This window comes from Osmerus eperlanus, unplaced genomic scaffold (assembly GCF_963692335.1).
Source record: "Osmerus eperlanus unplaced genomic scaffold, fOsmEpe2.1 SCAFFOLD_282, whole genome shotgun sequence".
NCBI lineage: Eukaryota > Metazoa > Chordata > Actinopteri > Osmeriformes > Osmeridae > Osmerus > Osmerus eperlanus.
This window is the reverse complement of record NW_026911840.1, coordinates 22,501-34,162: the sequence shown is the minus strand read 5'-3', so window position 1 is coordinate 34,162 and position 11,662 is coordinate 22,501. Positions and strand designations below refer to the sequence as shown.

Here is an 11,662-nt window from a genome sequence, read left to right as displayed (position 1 = left end):
GACAGGCTGTCAGGGGGCCGAGACAGGCCTGTCAGGGGGAGCCCGACAGGCCTGTCTCACCCCCTGACAGCCTGTTTCCCCCTGGTCCAGTCTCACCCTGTACTCCAGGACGGCTCCCTCCTGCGAGGTCGTCAGCGGAGGTTCCCACGACACGCTGATGCTGGACACGTTGCTGATCTTGACGGTTGCCACGGTGACGGCTCTGGGAGGGGCGCTGGGGACTGCAGCAGGAGGAGGAGGAGTCAGAGATCCTGGCTGCTACAGCACCGTTCAGTCCCTCAACAGGACGACTTACGGATTCTAATGACTTGTGATGAACTTGCCGTCATGAATGGAGGGTGTGAGGACTCGACAATCTGAGCGATAAGAGCTCGAAGACCTGATTACCAGGCAGCTGAATATCTGGAGGTTTCTTAAGACAGCCAGCAATCAGCCCGCACATTCAAGCTCCTAAACGCACAACCCTGACCCAATATCTACAACCAAAAAGCTATAAACAGCCATACTTCCTCCAAATTCTCCAGCCCTCACCCCCCCGGCCCCAGGCCCAGCCCTCCTACCTTCCTCCGGGGTGTGGACCAGCAGCAGTCTGCTGTCCTTGCCCTGGAACTCGTCGAAGTACGGCCGTATCTTGATGTGGTACTCGGTCCCCCTCAGCAGGTCTGAGATGACGGCACTGCGCTCCGACGGAGACTTGACATCCTGGAGCTGCCAGGCTCCGCCCCCCGCCCGGTAGAGCAGCCGGTACCCCTGCAGGTACTGAGACGGGCGGTCCACCTGGGGGAGAGGGGGAGAGAGGGAGGGGGGGAGAGGGAGGGGGGGAGAGGGAGGGGGAGAGAGGGAGGGGGGGAGAGGGGGAGAGAGGGAGGGGGGGAGAGGGGGAGAGAGGGAGGGGGGGAGAGGGAGGGGGAGAGAGGGAGGGGGGGAGAGGGGGAGAGAGGGAGGGGGGGAGAGGGAGGGGGAGAGAGGGAGGGGGGGAGAGGGGGAGAGAGGGGGGGAGAGGGAGGGGGAGAGAGGGAGGGGGGGAGAGGGGGAGAGAGGGAGGGGGGGAGAGGGAGGGGGAGAGAGGGAGGGGGGGAGAGGGGGAGAGAGGGAGGGGGGAGAGGGAGGGGGAGAGAGGGAGGGGGGGAGAGGGGGAGAGAGGGAGGGGGGAGAGGGAGATGAGTAAAAACAGGATGAGGAGTCCAGCTGAGAGGGTAAGTAGGTTCCAGACCCTCACCGTCCAGGTCACGTGCACGCTAGCAGGCGTCAGCATCATCGGCTCCAGCAGCTGCACGGCCACCTCCCCCAGGTCCCTCTGCACCTGCCGGGGGTCCACACCTTGCCCCGTGGGGCTCACATCTACACACACAACCTTACTGTTAGCAGACAACCACAACACAACCATGGATACATTAAACATGATATATCTCCCAGAGGACAGCTTATGAGCCGCAGAGCAGAAGAGGACAGAGAGTTTGCAGTTGTTGAGTTTGGATATGATGGAAGATCACACCTTCACAGGGCTGTGCTAATCCCACACTGAGCCATGAGAAAGACCTGATTGTAAAAACACATTTACAGTTCCACAAGGATTCACATGGCTCACTTCAGACCCATCAACCATCTCCAGACTCTCTGCATCCTTCCAGGCTCCTGCTGCAGGGAGCCAGGCAGGATCCTGACCTTGTGTGCGGACGGGCTCGGAGATGGGGCTGGGGTCGCTTAGCCCGTACGCGTTGACCGCCCTGACGATGAACAGGTACACCGTGTTGGGGAACAGACCGCTGACGGTGTGTTTCTCCTGCCTGACCTGCTCCCCCACCGTCTGCCACGTGCTGCCTGCCGATTGGCTGGAGGGAGACAACACCACATGCGATTGGCTGGAGGGAGACAATACCACATGCGATTGGCTGGAGGGAGACAACACCACATGCGATTGGCTGGAGGGAGACAACACCACATGCATCATTTATTCTATTAGGTGTTTCACATCACGCCCAGAAACAAGTCTGTTTAAACAGTTTGGGCTAGTTGGTGAGAGTCTCTGTTGCTGCCAGATTAAAAGACGTTTTGTTGGAACAGCAGATGAAGATTCTGGGTTTGTTAAGTCTGCGCTTCTCTGTCTCAGTCAATATACTCTGAGCTCAGTGATGCCTCCCAGAGCTTATTTCATTCACTGCAGTTCTCGAGTGTCTGACAGATTTGGTTTTAATGACAAAAGCTATTTATAGCTCTAGTTTTTACCCAAGATGCATCGGACCTGTCGTGTAAACAATGCCAGTTGTTTGAGAATAACAAACTAAGCAAATGTATCATTTTTCTGTGTCTCGAATCGTCTAAATTGGCTTGTTCTGACTAGGCAAGCACCAAGAGATCATTCGCAAATGATGTTTTGTTTATTCCCCTGATGAATAATATTATAAATCACACAAGGGCCTGGCTGCCAAAGGAATAGCAGGAGTGATTAAATCTTCTTTCTTTTAGTCGTTGCAGACCCTCATACACACACAGCCCATCTTTTAGTACTGCGAGGCCTGGGCTGTGTGCCCCCAGCACCCGGCCCCTGCCCAGGGGAGGGTTATTGCCTCTCACTGTGCTGCAGACAGGAGGCTTTACGGCTGCGGTGCGTCGTTAGCCCTGGGCGCTAACAGGATGAGCCGCTCGTAAACAGCCTGGCCTGCACACCAACATCAAGACAAGGTCACTCTGTACGTGTGCTGGAAGCAGAGGCTCAGACATGGAGCGTACACACACACACCGTACTGGTGCACACACACACACACACACCCCTCTCGTCTGGTCCTGGCCTCTCCCCCAGCCCCCCCCCCCCCCCCCCCCCCCATCTTCAGAATGACCTGAAACCCCCCCGGGCAAGGTTCTGTTATTATAAACAGCCCATTCTGCCCACAGCAACTCTATCAAGAATCAATTTGGGCCACTCTGCACCGGTCTAACTGCAGCCCAGGGGGACAGGGTTAGAGAGCACATGTAAGGAGGGGAGAGTCATGATGTGCCCACCCCCCACCCCCCACCCCCACCCCCACCCCCCACCCCCACCCCCCACCTCCACCCTAGAAAGAGGTGGAGGAAGGGGGGGTCAGGGGGGGGGGGGTCAGATGGCTGAGCGGTTAGGGAGTCGGGCTAGTAATCAGAAGGTTGTTGGTTCGATTCCTGGCTGTGTCAATTGACGTTGTGTCCTTGGGCAAGACACTTCACCCTACTTGCCTCGGGGGGAATGTCCCTGTACTTACTGTAAGTCGCTCTGGATAAGAGCGTCTGCTAAATGACTACATGTAAATGTAATGTAAGGAAGGAGGGGCGGAGTACAGAGGGAAGGGGAGGAGGAAGATGTTTCAGATGTCCCCCAGCTCACCTGAAGGCCTCGATGATGTACGACGTCACAGCGGCTCCGCCCTCGTGAGCGTTGGGCTGCCAGGTGAGCGTCACACTGTTCTTACTCACGTCCGTGACCACCGGCTTATGGGGCGGGCCCGGCAGCTGGAACGGCTCGCTGGCCGGGGCGACCGAAGCGCCTGTACTCTCTGCAGACAGAACCGGATCAAGAATGGACGGTTATTAAGTCACCAAAATCAAGGCATGCATGATTTTTTTTATATAAGCTACGTTCATTTTATGTGTTTTATATGTTATGTATTTATAGCTCTGTTTCAGAAAGTCACCACGAATCTCCACCATCACCCTTCTTTTCTTCACGCGTTAAACCCCAGGTGTGCTCACAGCAACAATGCAGCATTCTAGCATGACCGCACTCGCCTTAGTAGCGAGGCCATGGCTTTACCCAACTCGCTAAAGCGAATTCTGTCGCTAACGCTAAATCCGTAGCCAAGTCTGTAGCGAATGCATGTTAGCATGAAGTAAAAGTTTGTCCCCACAGGGACCACGTTAACGGCATGCTTACCTCTGACGGTGAGCGAGCCGCTCCAGCTGGACTCTCCGCTGGAACTGGAGGCCAGGCAGGTGTACAGCCCCGAGTCTGTTTCCTGGCAACAACACACAGAAGCGTCAGCGTCGCTGCCAAGCTGCGCGAGGCTGGAAGGAGCTTGTTCTTCTTCTTTTAAATACACATGAAGTAAACATAAACATACATAAACATCCCTCCCAAGCGCATTGTATTTGTAACGCCTCCTTTTCACACCTAATCTGATGTAACTGTTGGAAATGTGTTGTAGGAGACGGTAGCCTACTTATGAAGTGACTGAGTAGAGTAAAGCAGAGCAGAGTACAATAGAGTACAGTAGCCTAAACACTTCTCTCCCTGCAGTCTCTGTCTCCCCCTCTCTCCCCCTCTCCCTCTCCCCCTCCGTCTCTCTCCCCCTCTCTCTCTCCCTCTCCCCCTCTCCCCCTCCGTCTCTCCCCCTCCGTCTCTCTCCCCCTCTCCCTCTCCCCCTCCGTCTCCCCCTCCGTCTCTCTCTCCCTCCCTGCAGTGTCTCTCTCCCCCTCTCCCTCTCCCCCTCCGTCTCTCTCTCCCTCCCTGCAGTGTCTCTCTCTCTGTCTCTCTCCCTTCTCTCCCTTCCTGCAGTGTCTCTCTCTCTCTCTTCTCTCCCTCCCTGCAGTGTCTCTCTTTCTCTCTCTGTCTCTCTCTCTCTTCCCTTCTCTCCCTGCAGTGTCTCTCTCTCTGTGTCTCTCTCTCCCTCCCTGCAGTGTCTCTGTCTCTCTCTCCCTTCTCTCCCTGCAGTGTCTCTGTCTCTCTGTCTCTCTGTCTCTCCCTCCCTGCAGTGACTCCCAGCGTGGTTAGTTCCCTCCTTCCCACAGACTGCCAGCCCGTGGATCAAAGGTGTGGAGGAACGCACTGCTTTCACTTAAAAGCTCAGCTCATCCATTATGCAGACGCACACAGCAGTCAGTAAATACTAGAGATGTGATGATGCTGTGGGCGCTGGGAGCCCCCCTCCTCCTCAGACAGCAGCAACAGAGGGGGAGGGGCTACTCAGGTGGCCTGTCACAGAGAGCCCAGACTTACTCCCTCACTTCCTGTTTACAGGACGACCCCCAGCGGCCATCCAGGTAGAGCCAATGGAGAAGGTCGCTGGGAGTGGCAGCTGATTGGTCGATGAGGAACGGACATGCTCAGAGGGGGTAAACGGGCAGGGCACCTGACTATTAATCAAGGCTGACAGCCCAGAGCGCTGCGTTAGACAGATCGTTAGAATGGCCGAGGGGACGAAGGAGGCACCTGGAGGATCTGTGTTTGAACTGCATTCTGGGAAGAGGGGGGTTTCCTTTCTCCTACTTCCTGTTTAGTCTCTCGTCGTCCTAACTTCTCTCTCCTGCCGTCCCGCATCCATCTGCTGACGCCTCTACTGATGTTCATCTGGTCGCTCCCTGCGTGTGTGTGTGTGTGTGTGTGTGTGTGTGTGTGTGAGAGTGTGTGTGTGAGTGTGTGTGTGTGAGAGTGTGTGTGTGTGTGTGTGTGAGTATGAACACTAGTTCTTGTCTGGTGTTATTTTCTCTCCACTCAGCTGACTGATAAACACGTATAAACTCCAGAACCCACAACCCTGTGCCCCCCTCTTCCCAATATCTCTCTCTCTCTCTGTCTCTCTGTCTCTCTCTCTCCTCTCTCTCTCTCTCTCTCTCTCTGCACTTTGGCACTGAGCCATGTTGAATGTCTTCAATCTTCCTTCTCCAACTGTCCTTGCTCCCTTCATCTCTCCCCAGGGTCTGTGTGTGTGTGTGTGTGTCTGTGTGTGTGTGTCTGTGTGTGTGTCTGTGTGTGTGTGTGTGTGTGTGTCTGGCAGGGGTCCCAGGGTAACGGCTCCTCTACAGTCCCAGGGTAGGGCAGAACAAACGGGCCATCTGTCCGAGCAGCCCTCTGCACCTCACAACTTCCTGTCTGTTTTCCTCTGCACCTCACAACTTCCTGTCTGTTTTCCTCTGCACCTCACAACTTCCTGTCTGAGGGCCTCTAGTTCCACTAAAATAGGTATGGCAAAAGAGTAAAGCAATTTGACTGTGAGTTGTGAGGTTGCAGGTTCAAAATCCCCCTGTATGTTGGATGCATCAGTTGAAAGTGTCTGCTAAGACATCACTAAAATATAAGTGGATTTGTGCCTACAAGGCTACCATGTTCATTACTGTTTAAAGAGGCACTGAAGCCTGATAAGTCCTGATAAAATAATTAGTTGTAGTTGAATTAAATGCTTCCAAAAGGCTTCAGTTCTTCCCTGGGTGCTTCTCCTTCTGTCCCTCCTCTCTCTGCAGCATCTCCTCCTGCTCTCTCCCCTCTGCACCGCAGCAGAGATTTAATTAAATCCACACAGGTCATTAATCACTGGCGCACCTAAAATCAATTAATACGTCATCTGCCGAGCTAGCCAAACGCCACAACGACCCCAGGTGCTGCCCAGGCCCAGAGAGGGTTCTGGCTACAACTGGATTTCATTAGCGCCGCACACAGTAGCGCTAACGACCGCTAATGACCACACCATCTCGTTAGCATCTCCATTACGCTTCACCACCGCGGCCCGGGGTCTGGAACACTGGTGTCCCGAGCCAACCGTAAACATTTGAAATATGAATATCGAATAAATCACCGAGTTGTCTCAGGGGCGTCTCTGATGGGAGACCTGTGGTTCAAGTAAACATGCAAATGGAGAAAGGGCCTGAAGGACGTGGAGGCTAGATGGGATGCAGTACTTGGAAAATGCAGAGTGTCACTATGGTAATGAATGCCAAGGCATGACAATACGTTGAATTAAATGTCATTAGCGCTTGACAGAGGCTGCTGAGGCAGAATCGCTCTGCTGTAACAGCATTCAGTCTCAATCCCCTCTAAGGTGAGGAGAGCAGAGGTGGCGATGAGTGTTGGGGGTGCTCTGAGAAGTTCTGAAGTGTTCGATTTGAAATGCTAACACACTGGGAGGCCAGCTCGTTTACTGGAAACCATGAGAAGATGAGATGGTAACCAGCAGTACCTGGAGGTTGGTGATCTGGAAGGTTCCATTCTCCATCAGGCTGATACGTTCGTCATCTCCCAGGATCCTTTGCCCGTCCTTCTCCCATTGGACGCTGGGTAGGGGGTTGCCCATCACGTGGCAATGCAATTGGCCGGTGGATCCCGGAGCCAGAGTTTGATTGGCCGGCCCTTGTCGGATGATGGGCGGGACGCGATCTGAGGGTGCTGCAGAGGGAGGGGAAAAGACACCATGTTCAAAACCACATTTAACATGTTTCATTTCCATGGTTTCAGTCATTACAAACTTTACAGTATGCAGTTTTTTAATCCATAATAATGAGGTTAAACCTGAAAACCTGTTGATGAAGATGTGATTTAGTTTTGAGCTGTTTCCCATGTCTCTTGTCTCTAACTCTCAGCATGCCGAGTCCGGCACCACACAGAGGAATGTTCCTGTCTACAGGGAGATCTCGTCATCAGTGTGATATGCTAACAACTAATTAGCTATTCCGGACATGTAAACATAATTCTGCTGTAAAAGAAACACAGTGTTCAGCAGGTCTACAAATCCCTGTTGCTGCCCCGTTTCACATGAAATCAATGTGATAGATCTCTCTGGCCAGCCGGGTGGGGCAGTCTGGGTTGTGTTGCGTCTCAAACACTGATCATTTGGCTCATAATAAAACAGGTATATTAAGTGTAAGATTTATTATTTACTCTCCACTGAAGCACTGAATGCGTCAACTTGTCACAAAATCCTTCCGTTTTTTTTTGTGTGTTATTCTGCCGGAAGGTTAGTTCTCTGTTGACCATCTTGGTATTTAACATCTCTATCTCTTTCTTGCTTTGTTATGGCTTCATAGCCAAGGTACCCATGAATAATGTATCATTTGTTTGACTAGATCCGAACAGCTCTGTCCTATATTGACCCCGACGTGGACGGGAACATGAATAAATCATAGACAACTCTATTACATTGTCCATTTACTATTCTCCCTTTCTCTCTCCTCTCTCCCCCTCTCTCTCTCTCTCTCTCTCTCTCTTTGAAAGGTGAACTTGACATTTTATGACAGACTGAGAGAGAGAAGGAATTGCATCTCCTGAGATAAACGTGATTTCCGAGGAGGCCTGGCTGGTTAAAACATGGAGAAACAGATGTGAAATCGTGTCGGTACTTTACACCATGGACGTAGGACCTGAACAGAAAGATGACGTGTTTGAAGGGCTCTCCAGTGGAGCGGCACCACAGCCCTCCTACACCAGACAGGAAGTGCAGCCCGGCGGTGTGTTTAAGTGCACCCAGACCGTGACCTGCCTTGTGCATCGACTCGTAGTCAGCAGAACCATCCCTACGGCAGCGCTGGCGTGTTTCTAGAGAGTCTACAGGCCAAACTTGACCCCATTGGACTGAAACACAAGACTCAAAACCTCTGTGTCCCCATCACAGACAGAGACGTCTCCATCACAGACAGAGACGTCTCCATCACAGACACAGACGTCTCCATCACAGACACAGACGTCTCCATCACAGACAGAGACGTCTCCATCACAGACACAGACGTCTTCATCACAGATAAAGACGTCTCCATCACAAACACAGACGTCTCCATCACAGACACAGACGTCTCCATCACAGATAAAGACGTCTCCATCACAAACACAGACGTCTCCATCACAGACACAGACGTCTCCATCACAGACGTCTCCATCACAGACAAAGACGTCTCCATCACAGACAGAAACAGAGAGAGACAGGGGGACGGTCAGAAACAGCGCAGGGCTCTCGGAACCCACAGTTGCTAAATGTTGCGGTGATGGACAGCTTCTACTCAAATAGCAGCTTTCTTCCTGAACAGCGACTACGGGAAGTGAGGAATTAGATTGAGCTTTTGTTACTTCAACAGCTAGCTCCGTTTGTGGCTGTCTGTAAATGATAAGCTTCAGAACCGCCCCCTTTATGGTCGACAGGCACATATAAACAACAGTTTATCGCCTGACTGGGCACGGCGTGATGGGGGTAGCATATGTCGCGGGGAGGTTATTTGCATAGCGCCATCACAAGTTGCCCCTTTTAATCACGTCAAGCTAGCCTCCCTGCTGTTTGCTCATTTGGGGGGGGAAACAGAAGGAGGGGTTATTTTTTTATTTGGGCCTGATCGGACGAGTTTATAATTTATTTGGGTTTAAGCAGTTAGGTGGAGTGTGCAAGGGGACTCCAGCGCTACCAGGCTGTGAAAAAATGCATAATGAAATTTGCTGATAACAACATTGTAAAACAAAGTAACAGTGTGAGAGTGTTGGTGTGAATATGGATGTGGAGATGCAGAAGGTGTTTGAGAAGCAGTGTAATGAGGGTGGGGGGGTGATAAACAATCCCAGGGGGTAATCAGCAAACTCCAGGGAACTCCAGCTGACTTATGACTTTGGTACACTTCACACATGAACATGTTTTCAGTTGATATCCCAGCCGGACATGGCAGGCTGGTGAGAGGGAGATGTACTGTAGGTTCTGAAACGTGTCTTACCGCTCTCCACCTCCAGCAGGGCCTTGGTGACGATACTGCCTGCCACGCTGATGGCCTGGCAGATGTAGTAGCCGGCGTCCTCGCTGCGAACGTCCCTGATGGTCAGCTCCCCGCTCAGGGACACGGAGAACCGGCCGGGCTGGGCTGATTCCTGGATGGGGAACAGCAGGACCTGGGAGAGAACACAGAACAGTGTTCATGTGTCAGGCATGACACATGACCCCCGCAGCAGAGTTAGAAGAGAAACAAGCGTCACATTTTTCCTCTGGCCGTTCCATTTCCTTTCCTTTTTTTTTTTATTTTTTTTTTTTATGGTGGGTGATAAAGAGTGCTATTCTGTCCTTGATGGCCATGGTCGGGTTTCTCCAAAAGACAGATATAAATACCCAGACACATCATTTTAAATGGACACATCAATAGTCAATTGATGTTTATTTTTGTAAATCAATCCCGATTCTCATTAAAAGTTTTGGAACACAGTAAATTGTGATTTTTCCTGTGTTTTGAAAGAAAAAAAAGGGAGGAGAGGTAGAGGTAGGAGAGGGGTATGAGAGGAGGAGAGGAGAGTTGGATCGGAGAAGGAGGAGAGGTAGAGGGAGGAGAGGGGGATGAGAGGAGGAGAGGAGAGGGGGATCGGAAAAGGAGGAGAGGTAGAGGGAGGAGAGGGGGATGAGAGGAGGAGAGGAGAGGGGGATCGGAGAAGGAGGAGAGGTAGAGGGAGGAGAGGGGGATGAGAGGAGGAGAGGGGGATGGGAGAAGGAGGAGAGGTAGAGGGAGGAGAGGGGGATGAGAGAAGGAGAAGTAGAGGGAGGAGAGGGGGATGAGAGGAGGAGGAGAGGTGGAGGGAGGTGTGTCAAGGAGGACAGAGAGAGAGAGGGGGATCACTGTAATCTCCAGAGACTGTTCTTTCTCTCCCTGGGTCTCCAGCTATTTCCAGCCAGACGCTTCTCTGTTATCTAACTGAGCTGGAAGGGTTACAAAGAGCTTATTTCTTCTCCTCTCTCTCCCCTTTTCTCTCTCCCTCTCCCTCCCCCCCCTCTCCCTCCCCACCTCTCCCTCTCTCTCTTGCCCTGGGTCCTGTGTGGGTGTCTCTCCACACCTCCCTCATGCTTTCTCTGGTTTTGTTTTTAGTCTTTATCTCTCTTCTCCACTCCCTGCCTCCTCTCCCTGTTCTCCACTCTGATTCCCTCAGCATCTCTATCTTCTCTCTCTCTCCCTCCTGTTTCTCTCTTCTCTATCTCTCTCTCTCTCTCTTTACCGTACAATGGTATACAGACACACACAAACATTTGCTCTTATCTCCAGTCCAAAAGAGCCCATATCCTCCTGGTGAGATTTTCTACAAAAGGAGAAATATATATTGGGGATAGGAAGCACACACACACCTGTACGCACACACACACACACCTGTACGCACACACACACACACCTGTACGCACACACAGGTAGTTTCACACACTCACTGTAGGGGACAGTGCTAGTTCTCACTATACTGTGCTATGAACAATACTACTCCTGTACTCAAGTCCACCTCTTTTCATACTGAGTGTGTGTTTCTGTGTAGTGTACTACTGCATGTCATAGCTTGTGTGTGTTTTGCGCTGTACTGTGTGTACACAGCGGAACACGCTTATCAGAGCTGGATAAGAAGCGGGCGCCCCCCCTCTCTCCTCTCTCTGGTTGTCCTCCCTCACGGCGTTCAGAGTGTGTCCAGCAGAGTCTCTGCACAGTGACTTCCACCAGCCCCCGGCTCCACAGAGAGACAGCAGAACAGCGCGCTACGCTGGTGCTGCCAAGAACATGACAGAGGAACCACAGACCCCCCCTCAGGAGAGCTGCTGGGGGACTGCCCCCCCCCCTTCAGCCCCTCTCCCCCCCCACACACACACACACTTTCTATTAAGAAATTATATTTAACGGCCGTTACGGTTGTTGTGTACATTCCTATCTGTGTAGGTTTGAGGACTGTGCAGCTGGTGTGTGGTCGTGAGTGTGGGTGGGAAGGAACTCGTCTCACCTGGCTGCCTTCCCTCTGCCAGAACACGGCCGGCGGAGGGTTTCCCTTCATGCTGCAGAGGAAGGTTACTGTCCGACCCTGGGCTGTGATCTGGTCACGAGGACGGACCACGATCAGGGGAGGCACTGCAGAGAGAGAGAGACAGAGAGAGAGAGACAGAGACAGACAGAGAGAGACAGACAGACAGAGAGACAGAGAGACAGAGAGAGGTAGAGTGAGGGA

At 52.5% G+C, this 11,662-nt stretch overlaps 1 protein-coding gene across 1 annotated transcript in view; it reads right to left on the bottom strand.

Annotated features, from left to right (window-relative positions):
* Positions 1–96: 96 nt before the first annotated feature.
* LOC134016666 (roundabout homolog 2-like) overlaps positions 97–11,662 on the bottom strand; it is a gene marked incomplete at both ends in the record, with an annotated part of 20,155 nt that continues 8,589 nt past the window's right edge. Inside the window, 9 exon segments of the mRNA XM_062456009.1 lie at positions 97–221; positions 561–777; positions 1,220–1,341; positions 1,666–1,832; positions 3,356–3,524; positions 3,902–3,983; positions 6,918–7,123; positions 9,424–9,595; positions 11,441–11,565. Coding sequence (XP_062311993.1) covers positions 97–221; positions 561–777; positions 1,220–1,341; positions 1,666–1,832; positions 3,356–3,524; positions 3,902–3,983; positions 6,918–7,123; positions 9,424–9,595; positions 11,441–11,565 — 1,385 coding nt within the window.